At 54.0% G+C, this 12,448-nt stretch overlaps 5 protein-coding genes across 5 annotated transcripts; 1 reads left to right on the top strand and 4 right to left on the bottom strand.

The window, feature by feature from the left end:
* Positions 1–219: 219 nt before the first annotated feature.
* Positions 220–4,710, top strand: BDV17DRAFT_292095 (uncharacterized protein; the record flags this gene model as incomplete). The annotated part of the gene is made up of 1 exon (XM_073762298.1): positions 220–4,710. The coding sequence occupies one exon, from the start codon at positions 220–222 to the stop codon at positions 4,708–4,710; it is 4,491 nt and encodes a 1,496-aa protein (XP_073614911.1).
* Positions 4,711–5,055: 345 nt separating this feature from the next.
* Positions 5,056–6,321, bottom strand: BDV17DRAFT_298802 (serine hydrolase-domain-containing protein; the record flags this gene model as incomplete). Its single annotated transcript, XM_073763769.1, has 1 exon — positions 5,056–6,321. One exon carries the CDS (start codon positions 6,319–6,321, stop codon positions 5,056–5,058), a length of 1,266 nt encoding a protein of 421 aa, XP_073614910.1.
* A 1,114-nt stretch (positions 6,322–7,435) lies between these two features.
* BDV17DRAFT_265211 (proteasome subunit beta) lies at positions 7,436–8,511 on the bottom strand. The gene is made up of 2 exons (XM_073758151.1): positions 8,307–8,511; positions 7,436–8,214 (listed from the first exon to the last, which is right to left on the bottom strand). The coding sequence occupies exons 1-2, from the start codon at positions 8,330–8,332 to the stop codon at positions 7,593–7,595; spliced, it is 648 nt and encodes a 215-aa protein (XP_073614909.1). The 5' UTR covers positions 8,333–8,511; the 3' UTR covers positions 7,436–7,592.
* A 435-nt stretch (positions 8,512–8,946) lies between these two features.
* Positions 8,947–9,750, bottom strand: BDV17DRAFT_292092 (uncharacterized protein; the record flags this gene model as incomplete). Its single annotated transcript, XM_073762297.1, has 1 exon — positions 8,947–9,750. The coding sequence occupies one exon, from the start codon at positions 9,748–9,750 to the stop codon at positions 8,947–8,949; it is 804 nt and encodes a 267-aa protein (XP_073614908.1).
* Positions 9,751–10,186: 436 nt separating this feature from the next.
* BDV17DRAFT_104433 (MDR family MFS transporter) lies at positions 10,187–12,295 on the bottom strand. The gene is made up of 5 exons (XM_073753736.1): positions 11,895–12,295; positions 11,616–11,848; positions 11,380–11,565; positions 10,946–11,333; positions 10,187–10,894 (listed from the first exon to the last, which is right to left on the bottom strand). Exons 1-5 carry the CDS (start codon positions 12,069–12,071, stop codon positions 10,259–10,261), a joined length of 1,620 nt encoding a protein of 539 aa, XP_073614907.1. The 5' UTR covers positions 12,072–12,295; the 3' UTR covers positions 10,187–10,258.
* Between the last annotated feature and the right edge of the window lie 153 nt (positions 12,296–12,448).

Here is a 12,448-nt window from a genome sequence, read left to right as displayed (position 1 = left end):
TCAAGCAAATTGCTAAGGATAATTGAATAATGGCTAATTAGAGGATTTGAAGTGGTTAGACGAAGCGAAGAAATATCACGGAGAGGCGAAGTAGAACGGTTGCAGTGTTGCATATATAGATACTTCTGTATAGCCCCTGAGAGACGGAGCCTCTCGTTGACTATACCCAAGGTCAGTATACTCTATCTTGTATACTGTATATTGCATCTACATGTGAACATGTCTCCCTCTGTCTCAGCGCCCCCTGCAAAGGGCCAGAGCAAACTCAACAATGTCCTCAACAGCATCGCCAAACAATGCAACACGACGCCAGACCAAGTACAAGACGTCTATCCTTGTACGCCGCTGCAGCAGGGTCTGATCACGCTCTCGGTGACCTCTCCGGGGGCGTACATGGCACAGCACGTCTACCGACTGCAACCAGGCGTCGATCAGGCGCGGATGGAACAAGCATGGAAGGCCGTTTTCCAGCGACACGCGATTCTGCGAACGCGGATCGTCATGGTCGGGGAGAATGGCATGCAGGTCGTCCTCAAGCACGCGGTGGACCCGTGGAGCGACTGTAGCGATCTACACGCATATCTCGCGGCCGATCAAGCGATCCCCCTGCAGCTGGGCGAACCGCTGTCGCGCATGGCCATCTCGGCCTCCCATGTGGTCTGGAGCGCTCACCACAGCATCTATGATGGATTCTCCGTTGATCTTGTTCTGCGCGACGTGGCGGCTGCTTATGCTGATGCTGAGGTTTCCCAACGGCCGTCATTCCGCCAGTTCATTCAGCGCACATTCCAGCAAAAGCAAAAGGCGCAGACTGAAGCCTTTTGGAAGCAAAAGACTGCCCATATCGAAGAGGTTGAGCAATTTCCACGACTACCTGCGTCTACATACCGACCACAGCCCAACAGAGTGTACAAGCACGAGGCAACCCTAACCATCGACGGGCCCTCGAGCGTGACGCTGTCGACCATTGCCAGCGCCGCCTGGGCTCTGGTGCAATCGAGCCATCAAGGCACAGATCAAGTCACATTTGGAACGACTCTAAGCGGACGCAATGCCAATATTCCCGATATCGACAAGGTCATCGGTCCGACGCTGGCGACAGTGCCAGTCTGTCTCGACTTAAACCGCAGCCAAACTGTACGCGAATACCTACAAGCAACGCAGGCCTATTTCACCGAGATGATCCCCCATCAGCAGATTGGACTGCAGAATTTGAAGCGCCTGAATGCAACAACTGCAGCAATCTGCAATTTCCAGACTCTCTTCGCATTCCAACCAGCCAGTTCAGGCGAGACTCAGTCGCCATACAGCCATCTCCTAGCCACCGAGAACGAGGCCGATGTCGACGCCTCCTTCTTCAATTATGCCCTCACAGTCCAGTGCTCCCTGGGAGACACGGGCGCCTTTAGACTCTCTGCATCGTACGACGACAAGATCGTGTCAAAATCTCGGATCGAGGGGCTCGTGTTCCAGCTCGAGCATGTTATCTCCTCACTCATCGCCAGAAATGGATCAGACAAGTTGGCAGAACTCGACTTGATCTCGCCTCAAGACCTAACCCAGCTCGACACATGGGACAGACTGTCTGAGCGTCGTCCAGAAGTCTTGCCCCTGGATGCGATCAAACGCCATGTCATTCTCCGACCCAATGCCACGGCCGTCGACTCCTGGGACGGATCCCTCACGTACTCTCAACTCGACACCTTTGCAGCTCGGCTGGCCGGCTGGTTGGTGCAGGAATGCAATGTCGGTGCTGAGACTGTGGTGCCCATCTGTTTCCATCGGTCGCAGTGGATGATTGTCTCTATGCTAGCAGTCCTCAAAGCTGGAGGTGCATTCCTCCTTTTCGACCCCATCTACCCCGAGGAACGGCTGAGTTATATGATCGGTATGGTCAATGCCTGTACCATCTTAATCTCAGAATCAGTCAGAAGCAAATTCATTTCTTTCTCCGGCACAGCACTGGCTGTTGATGCCGCTTGGTTCGAGTCACACTCTCAAATTCCCTCCCCTCCCCATTCTCTGGCGCAGGAGCTCCCCGATGACCGTGCAATGTATCTCGTCTTCACATCAGGGAGCACTGGCCAGCCAAAGGGAGTCATCACGACACACAAGAGCTATGGTGCAGGCGCGGCAGGCCACATTCCTGCTCTTGGGATGGACACCAACACGCGGCAGTTGTTCTTTGCCTCCCCGGCTTTTGACTTGACCATCTACGAGACCATTTCCTCATTAATGGCTGGTAGTACTATCTGTGTACCATCAGAGGAAGATCGAAACGGCAGCGTCGCCCCAGTCATTCGCAATATGAATGTTTCTTTGATTTCCTTGACTTCCTCTTACGCCCGTCATCTGCGACCGGAGGATGTCCCGAATCTCAAGACACTGGCCCTAGTTGGAGAGCCTTTAGCACGAGACGTGCAAAAGGTGTGGGCTGACAAGGTGACTTTGCTAAACGCGTATGGACCTGCTGAGTGCTCTGTCGTTGCCACCGTCAAGCGCCCTGTTACCCTCGACTCAACCCCAGCGAACATCGGCCCAGTGACAGCAGGCCGACCGTGGGTTGTGCATCCCAAGGACCACAACTATCTGCTTCCAATTGGGGCAACTGGAGAGCTTCTCCTCGAGGGCGGCCACTTGGGGCGTGGATACCTGAACGACCCGCAGAAGACGGCGGCGAGCTACATCTTCAACCCTCGGTGGGCCAAGTCGCCATCTCCCAGACGCTTCTATAAGACTGGTGATCTGGTGCATTTAGACGAAGATGGCTCGATCATCATTGAAGGCCGCAAGGATACGCAGATCAAGATCCGAGGGCAGCGAGTCGAGATTGCAGAGGTTGAATTCCATGTTGCCAAATTATTCCCCAATGCTGCTGGTGCGGCTGTCGAGGTGTTCAGGGACGACAACAACAATGCTACTCTGGTTGCCTTTTTATTCTCCCACGAAGCCAGCTGGAATGCCGCCGATTCCCCTAGGCAGATTCTGCAACGTCTGAGTGGTGCCGACATCAAGTCCATGTCAGACATCAAGCAGCGCCTTGAGAAAGACATGCCTCACCACATGGTGCCGACTCGATACCAGCTGTGGCCCAAGATGCCCACCTCGCTGGCCGGAAAGTTGGAGCGCAAGGTACTGCGTGAGGAACTTCGCAGCCCAAGCAGTAAGGTAATCAGACTTGATGAAACAAGCACAACTTTCCCAGCTATTGAGCCAACAGACGACATTGCCCTCAAGCTGAACCGCAGGATCCTTGACTTGGCTCGTGGCGAAAAGACTGCAGCTCTCGAATGCCGAGACTTTCCGCTGTCTATCCTTGGTCTAGACTCGATTCAACTGATCAGCATTGTCACCTTCATTCGGAGCGAATGGGGAACCAAGATGACTGTCGGCACATTATACGACCTGAAGCTCACAATATCAGGACTGGCAGCCATGGTTTCTGCACCAAAGTCAGACAAGGCTGTCGCTGCTGCTGACCCGGCCCTTGATCTGTTCAAGGAGCTGCAGAATGTCTACCGCGAACTGACGCGACGGCAGGAATCTGTCAAGCACAAGCGGAGGGTCCTCTTGACTGGAGCAACCGGACTTCTAGGCTCGCAGATCCTTCGCCAGCTTCTCATTGATCCCAGCGTCCAGCGAGTCATTGTCCATGTGCGCGCGGCTGATGCTGCCAAGGGCATGGCACGGGTGGTGTCGACAGCAACACTGGCCAAGTGGTGGTCACCCTCGTACGCCAGCAGAGTGGAGTGCTGGACTGGAGATCTAGCCCGACCCCAGCTGGGTCTTCAACCGGAGCAGTGGAGGATGCTCTGCGGCACAGCAGATCCTGAAACTCGAGTTACTTCTATCATCCACAACGGCGCTGCTGTGCAGTGGCAGGCTCCTTACCAGGCCCTCAAGGCCGCTAATGTCGATTCCACCGTTGAGCTGCTCACGGCCGTCGCGCAATGGTCTGAGCCGGGCAGATTCACGTTCGTTTCAGGAGGAATCAAGCGGTCGCCTGGACAGGACCTAGAGTCGTTCATGAAATCCCTCGAACAGGCAAACGGCTATAGCCAGAGCAAGTTCGTCGCCGAGGAACTGGTCTCGCGGTTTGCGGGCCACCAGTCGACACATCGCGTCTCGATCGTCCGTCCGGGTTGGGTCATTGGCACGGAGCAGGATGCTGTTCCCAATACCGATGACTTTTTGTGGAAGCTTGTCCAGGCATGCATTCACATCGGAGCGTATCCCGCGGAAGACGGCGATCAGTGGCTGGCAGTTGCAGATGCAGAGGAGGTCTCGACTCGCATCCTTGCAACGACCTTTGCTGCCAGTGGTGACTCTCCATCTGTGGACAATGTCGACACTGGTATTACTGTCTCCCGCTTCTGGGAACTGGTCAAGGAGCAGCCAGGCAAGACGCTGGCCCCAATGACCGCCGAGCAATGGAAGCAGGCTGCGCAAGACTTTGTATCTCGCCAAACCTCTAAACAGTCTGCATTCCTGCCAGTGTTGGCGATGCTGCAAGACCCGCAGATGAGCTTTGGTGTGAAGGGTCCAGCGGCTGGAACTTCGCTTGGGAAGGTCGACGGTGCGATGAGGAGCAATATCAGGACACTGGTGGAAGCTGGCTTCTTTTCTGATTCTCCTGACTCTTTGACGGCTTCGTCCAAGGTCTTTAGCAGAACGCGGGTTAATGAGGCCAAAACGGGTGTCTTCCTTTGATCAATTGATACTTTATTTTCTCTGTACATAATTTGGCACTGGTGGTTATTCAAGCTGAGAGCTCTTCAATATTCATCATTAGATTTCAAGAATTTCATCGATATTTCAAACGGGCTTTGGAGAGAACTCTTCCATACTCATGATTGCTCGAGAAAAATTCCGATGATACTTGAAAACAGCTGTAAATATAGGAAAATTTTGGGACTCAGACTCAATATAAAGAACGAACTTTGGAAACTATGGCATCTTTTAAATCACATCAGGTATAAGAAGAAATGCATATATACAAACAATGTCTCTGACAGGACTATAGAAGAGGTAAAAGGAAATTCGCAAGAATGAAGTCTAATCTAAGCTCAGCTCATTGACCAGACTCTCTGCATCGCCTCCATCAGGCACAAAGTAAAACTTCCCAGGACGGCCCTGCCGCCTGAGCATTTCATTCAGTAAGTCCGACAGCATCAGCTCCTGCCAGTCTTCCGTTTCGTATTCAGGTGCCATCATGTCGTCTTCGACGACGGTAACGACTGCGTCAGCCTTTTCACACGATGGTGCAGGTGAAGGAGCTCGCGTTTGTGTGACATCTGAGTGTTGGGAGGACATCGAGCTTGAACTGGTTGATCTGCGGCTGGAGAGGAATGAGCGGCCGCGATTCAGTCGTGGCTTGATCATTCTGCGTGGACTCTTGGGTTTTCTCCATTTGTCTAGCCGTTGGCCACCAAGGATGGTGGACTCGGAGGATGGTAATGAGGTAGTTGAGACCGCTGAGGAGAGAGCTGGAGTCATGACCGGGGTTTGCAGAGGCGTAAGCTCCGGCGTGTCGTGGTAACCGAGTGACGGAACGCTATCGGAAGGAAGGCCAAAGTAAGAGTCTCCAGTGACAGACTGAATAAAGTCCACGACTGCCTCGTGGTATTCGTTTCCAATGGGAATAGCATGAGCACCCGGGTGCATCATCTTTCGTCGCCGAGCGCCTCCAATCTGAGCGGCATCAACGGCAGCAGCCATGTCAGAGGGAACGACAGGGTCAAATTCGCCCATAAAGTGCATAAAGGGCGTCTCAATGAGAGGGTTATAGAAGGCTGAGAAGACATGGCTACGGCCCATGTAGGCGCCGTATGTGATGCCAAACTTGAAGGGTGGGTGGTTGAGATCCTTGTAGGCATCAGGGAATCGTACTGCCTCGGGGTTGGTGGCGGAATATTCTTCGAATCGCTGTCGTCTTCGCGGGCCCTCGAGTAATGAGGCGACCATAGCACCAACTACTGAGCCCTGTGAGAAGCAGATAATTCCGTCAAATGGCCCCTTGTCTCGTAGAATCTCTGCTACGTGATCGATGCTGTCCAGCAGCCCAATGGGTGGTTCTTCTTGGTGTAGTCGGAACCAGGCATGTGTGTCAATGTCATCTGGGTCCTTGAAGTTGTCTGATCTTTCTCTTTGGATCTCGTCGAGGTAGTCTAGTCTGTCGGACACTTTGTAGGCAATGGCACCCGTGGGGAAGTAGAATGAGGCCCCTGGGAATGCCTTCTTGATGTGTTGCTGCAGTCGGTAAGTCTTTCTCTCAAAGACAGGGCCAGTTTGCGTGTGGCCGTGAAGACAGAGGATCCTCATTGTGAATGAATTCCAGTGGGTAACTGGGACTGCGACGGACAGCAAAAGCGAATATCAGATATGAAGGAAGTGTTGTGCACAGCGGCGCTGGTGGTAGAGCGGCTGTAGGTAGGGTGAGACTTGATCAACTGTAAGGCTTCAACGACTTGGCTCAGATGTAAATTATATCCCCATAGACAAGGCCTCCATGTGTCAGTTCCTCCGCCATCTACGAAATTATTCCTGCTTTCCCTTGGCCAGTCTCCCAGTCATGTTCATGCAAAACCATGTACTATATTAGACCCTACCAAAGGATTCGACTAAGGAAAAGCACCAAGGAAAGAAAACTGCCGACTGGAAAAATACAGCTCAGCCCCCGGTGTCCTGTTTGCAAAGATTCTATTACTGTTTCCATAGATCGAGATGGATACACGCCTGGACCTGGCAGGGCCAGACCGTTGGCACGGGCGAAGGATCCCACAGCGTCTGGCCTAAACTCCCCTGCGCCATTAACAGTGCACGGCAGGATTTGGAATTCCTCTTTAATGCAGATCGTACTCAACGCCACGTTGCGCTCGCTAGCGGCATCGCCGTCCGGTCCGAGTGCGAATCCGATCAACCAGCTAAAGCTCAGCTCATCTGAGGCAAGCCGGCTGGTCCACCTGCAGGTGAAGCAGTAGTACAGAAACGTTCTCGTCCGACCACCGTTGCGCCATGATGACGGGCCTGTTGCGAGTGAGTCTCGGAGTTTGGGGCTGAAAAGCCTGCAACTAGGGTGATGCTGGTGCTGGGAGTGTGAGCAAGGTCAATTCACCGCTTCACTCCCCACAGAATAAGCTGATGCTGCACCCAGGGCATCCTAGACAGTAGGGAGTGCATGGTCAGTGAATCATCCACCAGTCAGAGTGGCGGCTGAGGTCAGGTTCGTTGGCTTCAGGCTCATGGCTCACGATGACAGTCACAGCAAGCCCCCACGCTGCCTTATTGCAGATATCCCACGACGGTGACTACAAACGCCGAAAGGTCCTCATCCAAGTCTTGCCACTACTCATTCAGCGCGGAAGCCAACTACGCCGGTGGGGGCTAGCTTGACAGCTGGTGCATGTTTCATTTCTTCAGTACTTCGGTAGAAATTTCCGGACGTATCTCGGGGCCGCAGGATGAGGAGGATCCTGCGAGCCCATCTCATCGACCCCAACGCCCACGTTTCTACCAAAGCTGTCCAGTAAAGTAGAACTACAAACAAAAGTACCAGATTCACTGACAATTACCCGAGTCTAGCCCTACTCCTTCTAGTCCTTCTTCAATTCCACCAGCCGCTCCGTCACCCCCTCACTCGTCACAATCAGCATCTGCAGCGCATCGCCAACCTCGATATGCCGTTCCGTCGCCCCCGTATACGCATCCCTCACCAGTGTTTCCGCTGTCTGCCGCTGGAGCGGCTGCAGCCGGGGCACCTGGCTGTCCAGGAACGGCAGCATCAGACTACTAGCATCACCGGCGGAACAGTGCGTGCGCTTCTCCATGCACCCCGCCGGGTCATAGTAGTAGACGGCCCCTTGGCCGTCGGCGTCAATCCCCGCAACCATGGTCTGCAATTGGTAGGGAAAGAAACGCTTCTCGTAGAGCAGGGTCGAGACCCGCTGCGCACAGGCCCGGAGGGAGATGTTCTTCCCGTGCTGGTACCTGTACATGCTGGCGATGGCGTCAAGCTTTTCCTTGAGCGCATGGCCGTCGGCGGCGAATCCAATGACAGAGATCACGATCGAGTGGCGCCCTGCGTCTTGGATGGTGAAGACCTTGGGCTCGTAGCGGGTGTTGATGTTGTATCCTGCTGTCGACCGTGTGTCGCCGGCCAGGATGGCGAAATCGGGGCCGGAAATGCCTAGAGTGGCGCCGCCGTTGCTGGTGTATCTGTATTTGGAATAAAATTAACATTGCTAATGAATAACGGCAACCTCGAGAATATTGATCTATGTCTGTTCATGGCGGGGTGGGAGTCTTACGGGTAGAATCTAGCTTCCTTCGCCATATTGGAGTTTGGAACTTGTCGCAGAAAATCAGATTGAAACAGAAAGACGCTGGACTACGAAACGGCTAACAAGCGAACGTAATAAGCACTAGAACTGGCCGCCTTGGAGCGTGATCTGGCGGGAGACTTCCGAGGGGTGGATGGTGGATGGGCAGCGAGAAAGCAGAGCAGCAACGAATGAAGACACGGCTTGGGGCCAGATGGCGAGCTCTCAGAGCATATATATAAGACACCATCAGTCAGCAGGCAGAAGCCAGCGCGTCAATTGCTCAAACGGGGGGCGGTTTGATTGGGCACAGCAGAGGTTTGTTCCACGACAGCCCCTAAGCACTAGGCCAGGCCAAGTCGGCTGCCCAGACAACGATCGGCCGGAGCGGCTGAAACGCCTAACCAAGATGGCAAAATGGAGTGCCTTGAATAAGCTAGCTGATCTGACTGAAGTGGTTTAGCTTGTACGGTGTTCGATATGCAGGGAATCCACCGCTTAATCGCTTACGGCGTGAGTCTGGTGGATTGTGAAGAATTCAAACTGTGAGATTTTATCTGGGATTGCAATCCTTTGCGCTGACCAAGAACATAACACATAAACATATCGCTGACAAACATGGCTGAAATCACCGTCCATTAATGCCTCCCCAGAGAACGACCCCCGGCGCCGAGTACAGGTCCATCCCGGCGTCCCAATCAACATACGAGTCGTAAATCATCGGTGAGGGCACGTTGAACGATGGGTAGAGTAGAGAAAAGGGGGCGAGCGGCGGGTTCGGGGTCTGGTTCTGCACCTGCACCTGCATCTGGAGCATCAGCTGGCGCGGGCTGAGGCCGCAAGTTCCAGACTCGCGGTGAAAGTTGCGCGCAGTCGACCTCGTAAAGACGCGCCCACAGTCCGGGCAGGGATGCACCTTGGCCTGGCCGTTCTTCTCGCGCAGGTGTCGTCGGTAATTTCCCAGAGATGAGAATTTCCGCCCCTCGCAGCCGTGGTCCCAGCATCGGATCTCCATCAGCGTGGCCTTGCAGGGTCCATGTCGGGATGGGCCGACTCCGCAGCGCTGCACGCGTCGGGCAGATCTGCCACCGACATCCGAGGGCGAGGGGCCGATGGGTGGAGTTGCTCGCTCTGCGCTGGGACTGGGGTCGTTCATCCGGGCCTCCTCTTGGCCCGGGAGGGGCCAGAAGCCGGTGGAGGTGGAGGGAGAGGGAGTGGTTGTGCTGGAGAGAGGATGAGACTGTGTTTGCGAGTGTTCGTCGTCGGCCGCGCTAGGATATGATGTCGGCGTTGTATACGAGGTGGGAAAGGTGGTGGGTGAGTCACCGGTGGTGTCGAGACTGTGTAGTTGTTGCTGTTGTATTTGGTACTGGTGGATATGTTGTGTAGGGAGGCCTCTTGTCAAATGGCTCAGCTGGTCCGTGGCGTCCATGATGGAGACAGACTTATGGGTATCAAGACAGAAGATGGATAGTATTGCAGTAGGGGTTCTGCAGCCGGGCTGCAGGGTTTATATCGAGGCACAGTAGTATCCTCATGCGAGCTGAGGGCAACGGTGGTGAAGATGTCATGACTATAGAAGGGATCTGCAGGCTGGTACAAGACGGGAATTTGCACGAATAGAGTGGGGTTCGTCAGTGCCTCTCATAAGCCTGCCTGGGAATCAGGTAAAGTCTGACAGATTGACTCGGTCAACCAAATTGGAATAAGCACTAGGATATGCGCGGCTTCGCCGTGCAGAGTGCAGGCCGGGGGCCGTTTAGCAGGCATGACGAATGGGGCGTTGGAGGGCGTTGGAGCAGCGTTTCAGATTCTACAGACAGGGTTGCAGGCACGGAACAGTATCATGTATCGGGGTCTGTGGCAAGATTCACTTCATTCTACGGAGTTCTCCGTCTTATTGCCTATGGTTCTGTCTATTGTTATGCAATCGCCGTGATCTACTTCTGTGGGCCTGCTGTCACCCGTCTCCATTCCATCCCCATTACTCCAATGATCGACACCGCTGCCAGTGCGATCGAGAGATACCAGGTCTTGACAATGGACTCGTTAGCCAAGCCCATGATCGTGCTCAAATCGGCCGCTGGGACCAGGTTTCGGATCTCCCTATTACCAGCATTTAGCACGGCTTCACGGCTGATCTCGGGGAATCGGTTGCTGATGCTCGACGAGAGAGTACCGGTATAGATGGTGTCTGCAGCCGAGAGGGCAACTGTGCCACCCAGAGTCTGGGCGAGCACAATCAGAGAGACGCCCATGGGAATGTCGGGCATGGGTAGGATGGTCTGCGCTGCGACCAGGGTCTGCTGCAGGGCACATCCCAGGCCCACACCGGCTGGAACCTGGAATCCTAGCACATCCTTCACTGGGGATGTGTACTCCAAGGTGGATAACAAACCCATTCCAACCGAGAGAAGGACAGAGGCAAGGATCATGAAGGGAACATAGTGGCCGATGACAGGGGTGAGGACACCGCACAAGGTGGTGAAGACAACGGCGGCGAAGATTATGGGCAACAGTTTGACGGCAGACGAGATAACTGAAAGATCTTTGATGACCTGCAGCCAGATGGGCAACTGGAGATTAGAGTTAGTGGTTGCTTCTCTCGATCGCTGAGTAAGTCTCACATAGTATTCAAGGATGAACCCAGTTCCAGACGTGCAGAACGAGAAGAACATGCCGAAAGCAATGCTTCGCCTGCCCAGAATCCTCATCGGGACCAGCGCATCCTCGCCCCTTCTTCCCTGCACAGCAAAGAAAACACCCATAAAGACTCCAAACAGAATGAAAAGAGCGATGATGCGGCCGTTCTTCCACGAGTATTCCTTGCCGCCCCAGAGCAGGGCCAGGATTAAGCACAGTATAGAGGCGAGGAAGAAGATGAAGGCGGGCAAGTCGAGCTTGTTGATTTTCTCTTTCCAGGACGGGACATTGGAGACAGGGGGCTTCATCTTGAGGACAAAGATGATGATGAAGAAGGTCGGCGCGGACATGATCGGGTTGATGTAGAAGATCCTGCTGGAGTCAGTATAAGCAACAGAAGCAACGAAGCAAAGCATACCATCTCCAGGTAGTCCCGCTAATAATGCCACCGGCCAGCAAGGGACCGCAGATGAAGGCGACGCCATTGACAGCACCCAGGATGCCGTTGAAGACAGCAACCTTTGCGCGAGGCACTGAAGTCGACAGGATCGTCAACGCACCGGAGAGAAGGCCACCGGCGCCGATTCCTGCAATTGTTCGGCCACTGAAGAGTCAGCAATGTCGATCAGTATATTCCATTCGAAGTTTTCTTACAGAATCAGGGCAATCGAGTTGGGCGCCGTCGCACAGATGATCGATCCAATCTCAAATACCAAAAGAGCTCCCAAATAGACGAGCTTCACTGGCAGCATGGCATACAAGCGACCAAAGACCAGCTGGAATGCACAGTCTGTGAACAGATATGCCGATCCGTACCAGCCCATGTCCTGCAGCGACTGGAATTCATCGGTGATGGTCGGCACTGCAGTTCCCAGCACCACCTCGTCCTGTTTCTTTTAGCAGCGGAATAGCATGAATTGGCAAAATACATACCAGTGCGACTTGGAAAACAGAGAGACACAGCCCGATAAAGATGAGGGCGAACTTCAAGTGGCCGACATACTCGATCTCTTCCTCCTCGGACCCTGCAGACGAGGGCGACCGCTGGCTGAGCTCCTCGGGCGTCAGTGCCGGCGTTTGCGTGTTTCCGAGCGTCTGCGTTTTTTCCATTGTGCTAGAACAATGGGGCAGAGATCGAGGTCGGGAGATGGGAATCTACTGTCTCCATGATCCGTGAGAGACAGTGTTAAGTAGGGGCAAGAAATGTCAGCGCAGGCATCCCGAGCGTCGCGGCCGTTTAGGCACAAAGGCCTGCGTAACACGCAAAAGCAAAGAATGAATTGCCAATTTGCAACCGGTTACCGCCGGTATTACCACGTTTTGCATGACCTGATTTTATTGGAGACTGATATCTGCAGACAGCGGCCCCAGGTCCAGCCTCTGCTGTCAAATGATCCATCAGCCGTCCAGGGGCCAGAATCGCCAGTGAGATCGGCGTACAGGCGTACAGGCGTACTGCAAGTTCGCAACTGCTAACTGCTTTTGTC

Source organism: Aspergillus undulatus (genome assembly GCF_047715775.1).
Source record: "Aspergillus undulatus strain CBS 261.88 unplaced genomic scaffold BDV17scaffold_29, whole genome shotgun sequence".
Lineage (NCBI taxonomy): Eukaryota > Fungi > Ascomycota > Eurotiomycetes > Eurotiales > Aspergillaceae > Aspergillus > Aspergillus undulatus.
The sequence above is the reverse complement of the archived record's forward strand: the minus strand, read 5'-3'. Positions and strand labels throughout refer to the sequence as shown.

Excerpts from the sequence above, each read along its gene's own strand:
- BDV17DRAFT_265211 (XM_073758151.1), bottom strand. The coding sequence starts at position 8,332 with ATGGCGAAGGAAGCTAGATTCTACCC. Across the intron at positions 8,215-8,306 it reads AAGGAAGCTAGATTCTACCC|ATACACCAGCAACGGCGGCG; the intron begins GTAAGACTCCCA and ends TTCCAAATACAG.
- BDV17DRAFT_104433 (XM_073753736.1), bottom strand. The coding sequence starts at position 12,071 with ATGGAAAAAACGCAGACGCTCGGAAACACGCAAACGCCGGCACTGACG. Across the intron at positions 11,566-11,615 it reads AACTCGATTGCCCTGATTCT|TGGCCGAACAATTGCAGGAA; the intron begins GTAAGAAAACTT and ends CTGACTCTTCAG. Across the intron at positions 10,895-10,945 it reads GGTTCATCCTTGAATACTAT|TTGCCCATCTGGCTGCAGGT; the intron begins GTGAGACTTACT and ends TCTAATCTCCAG.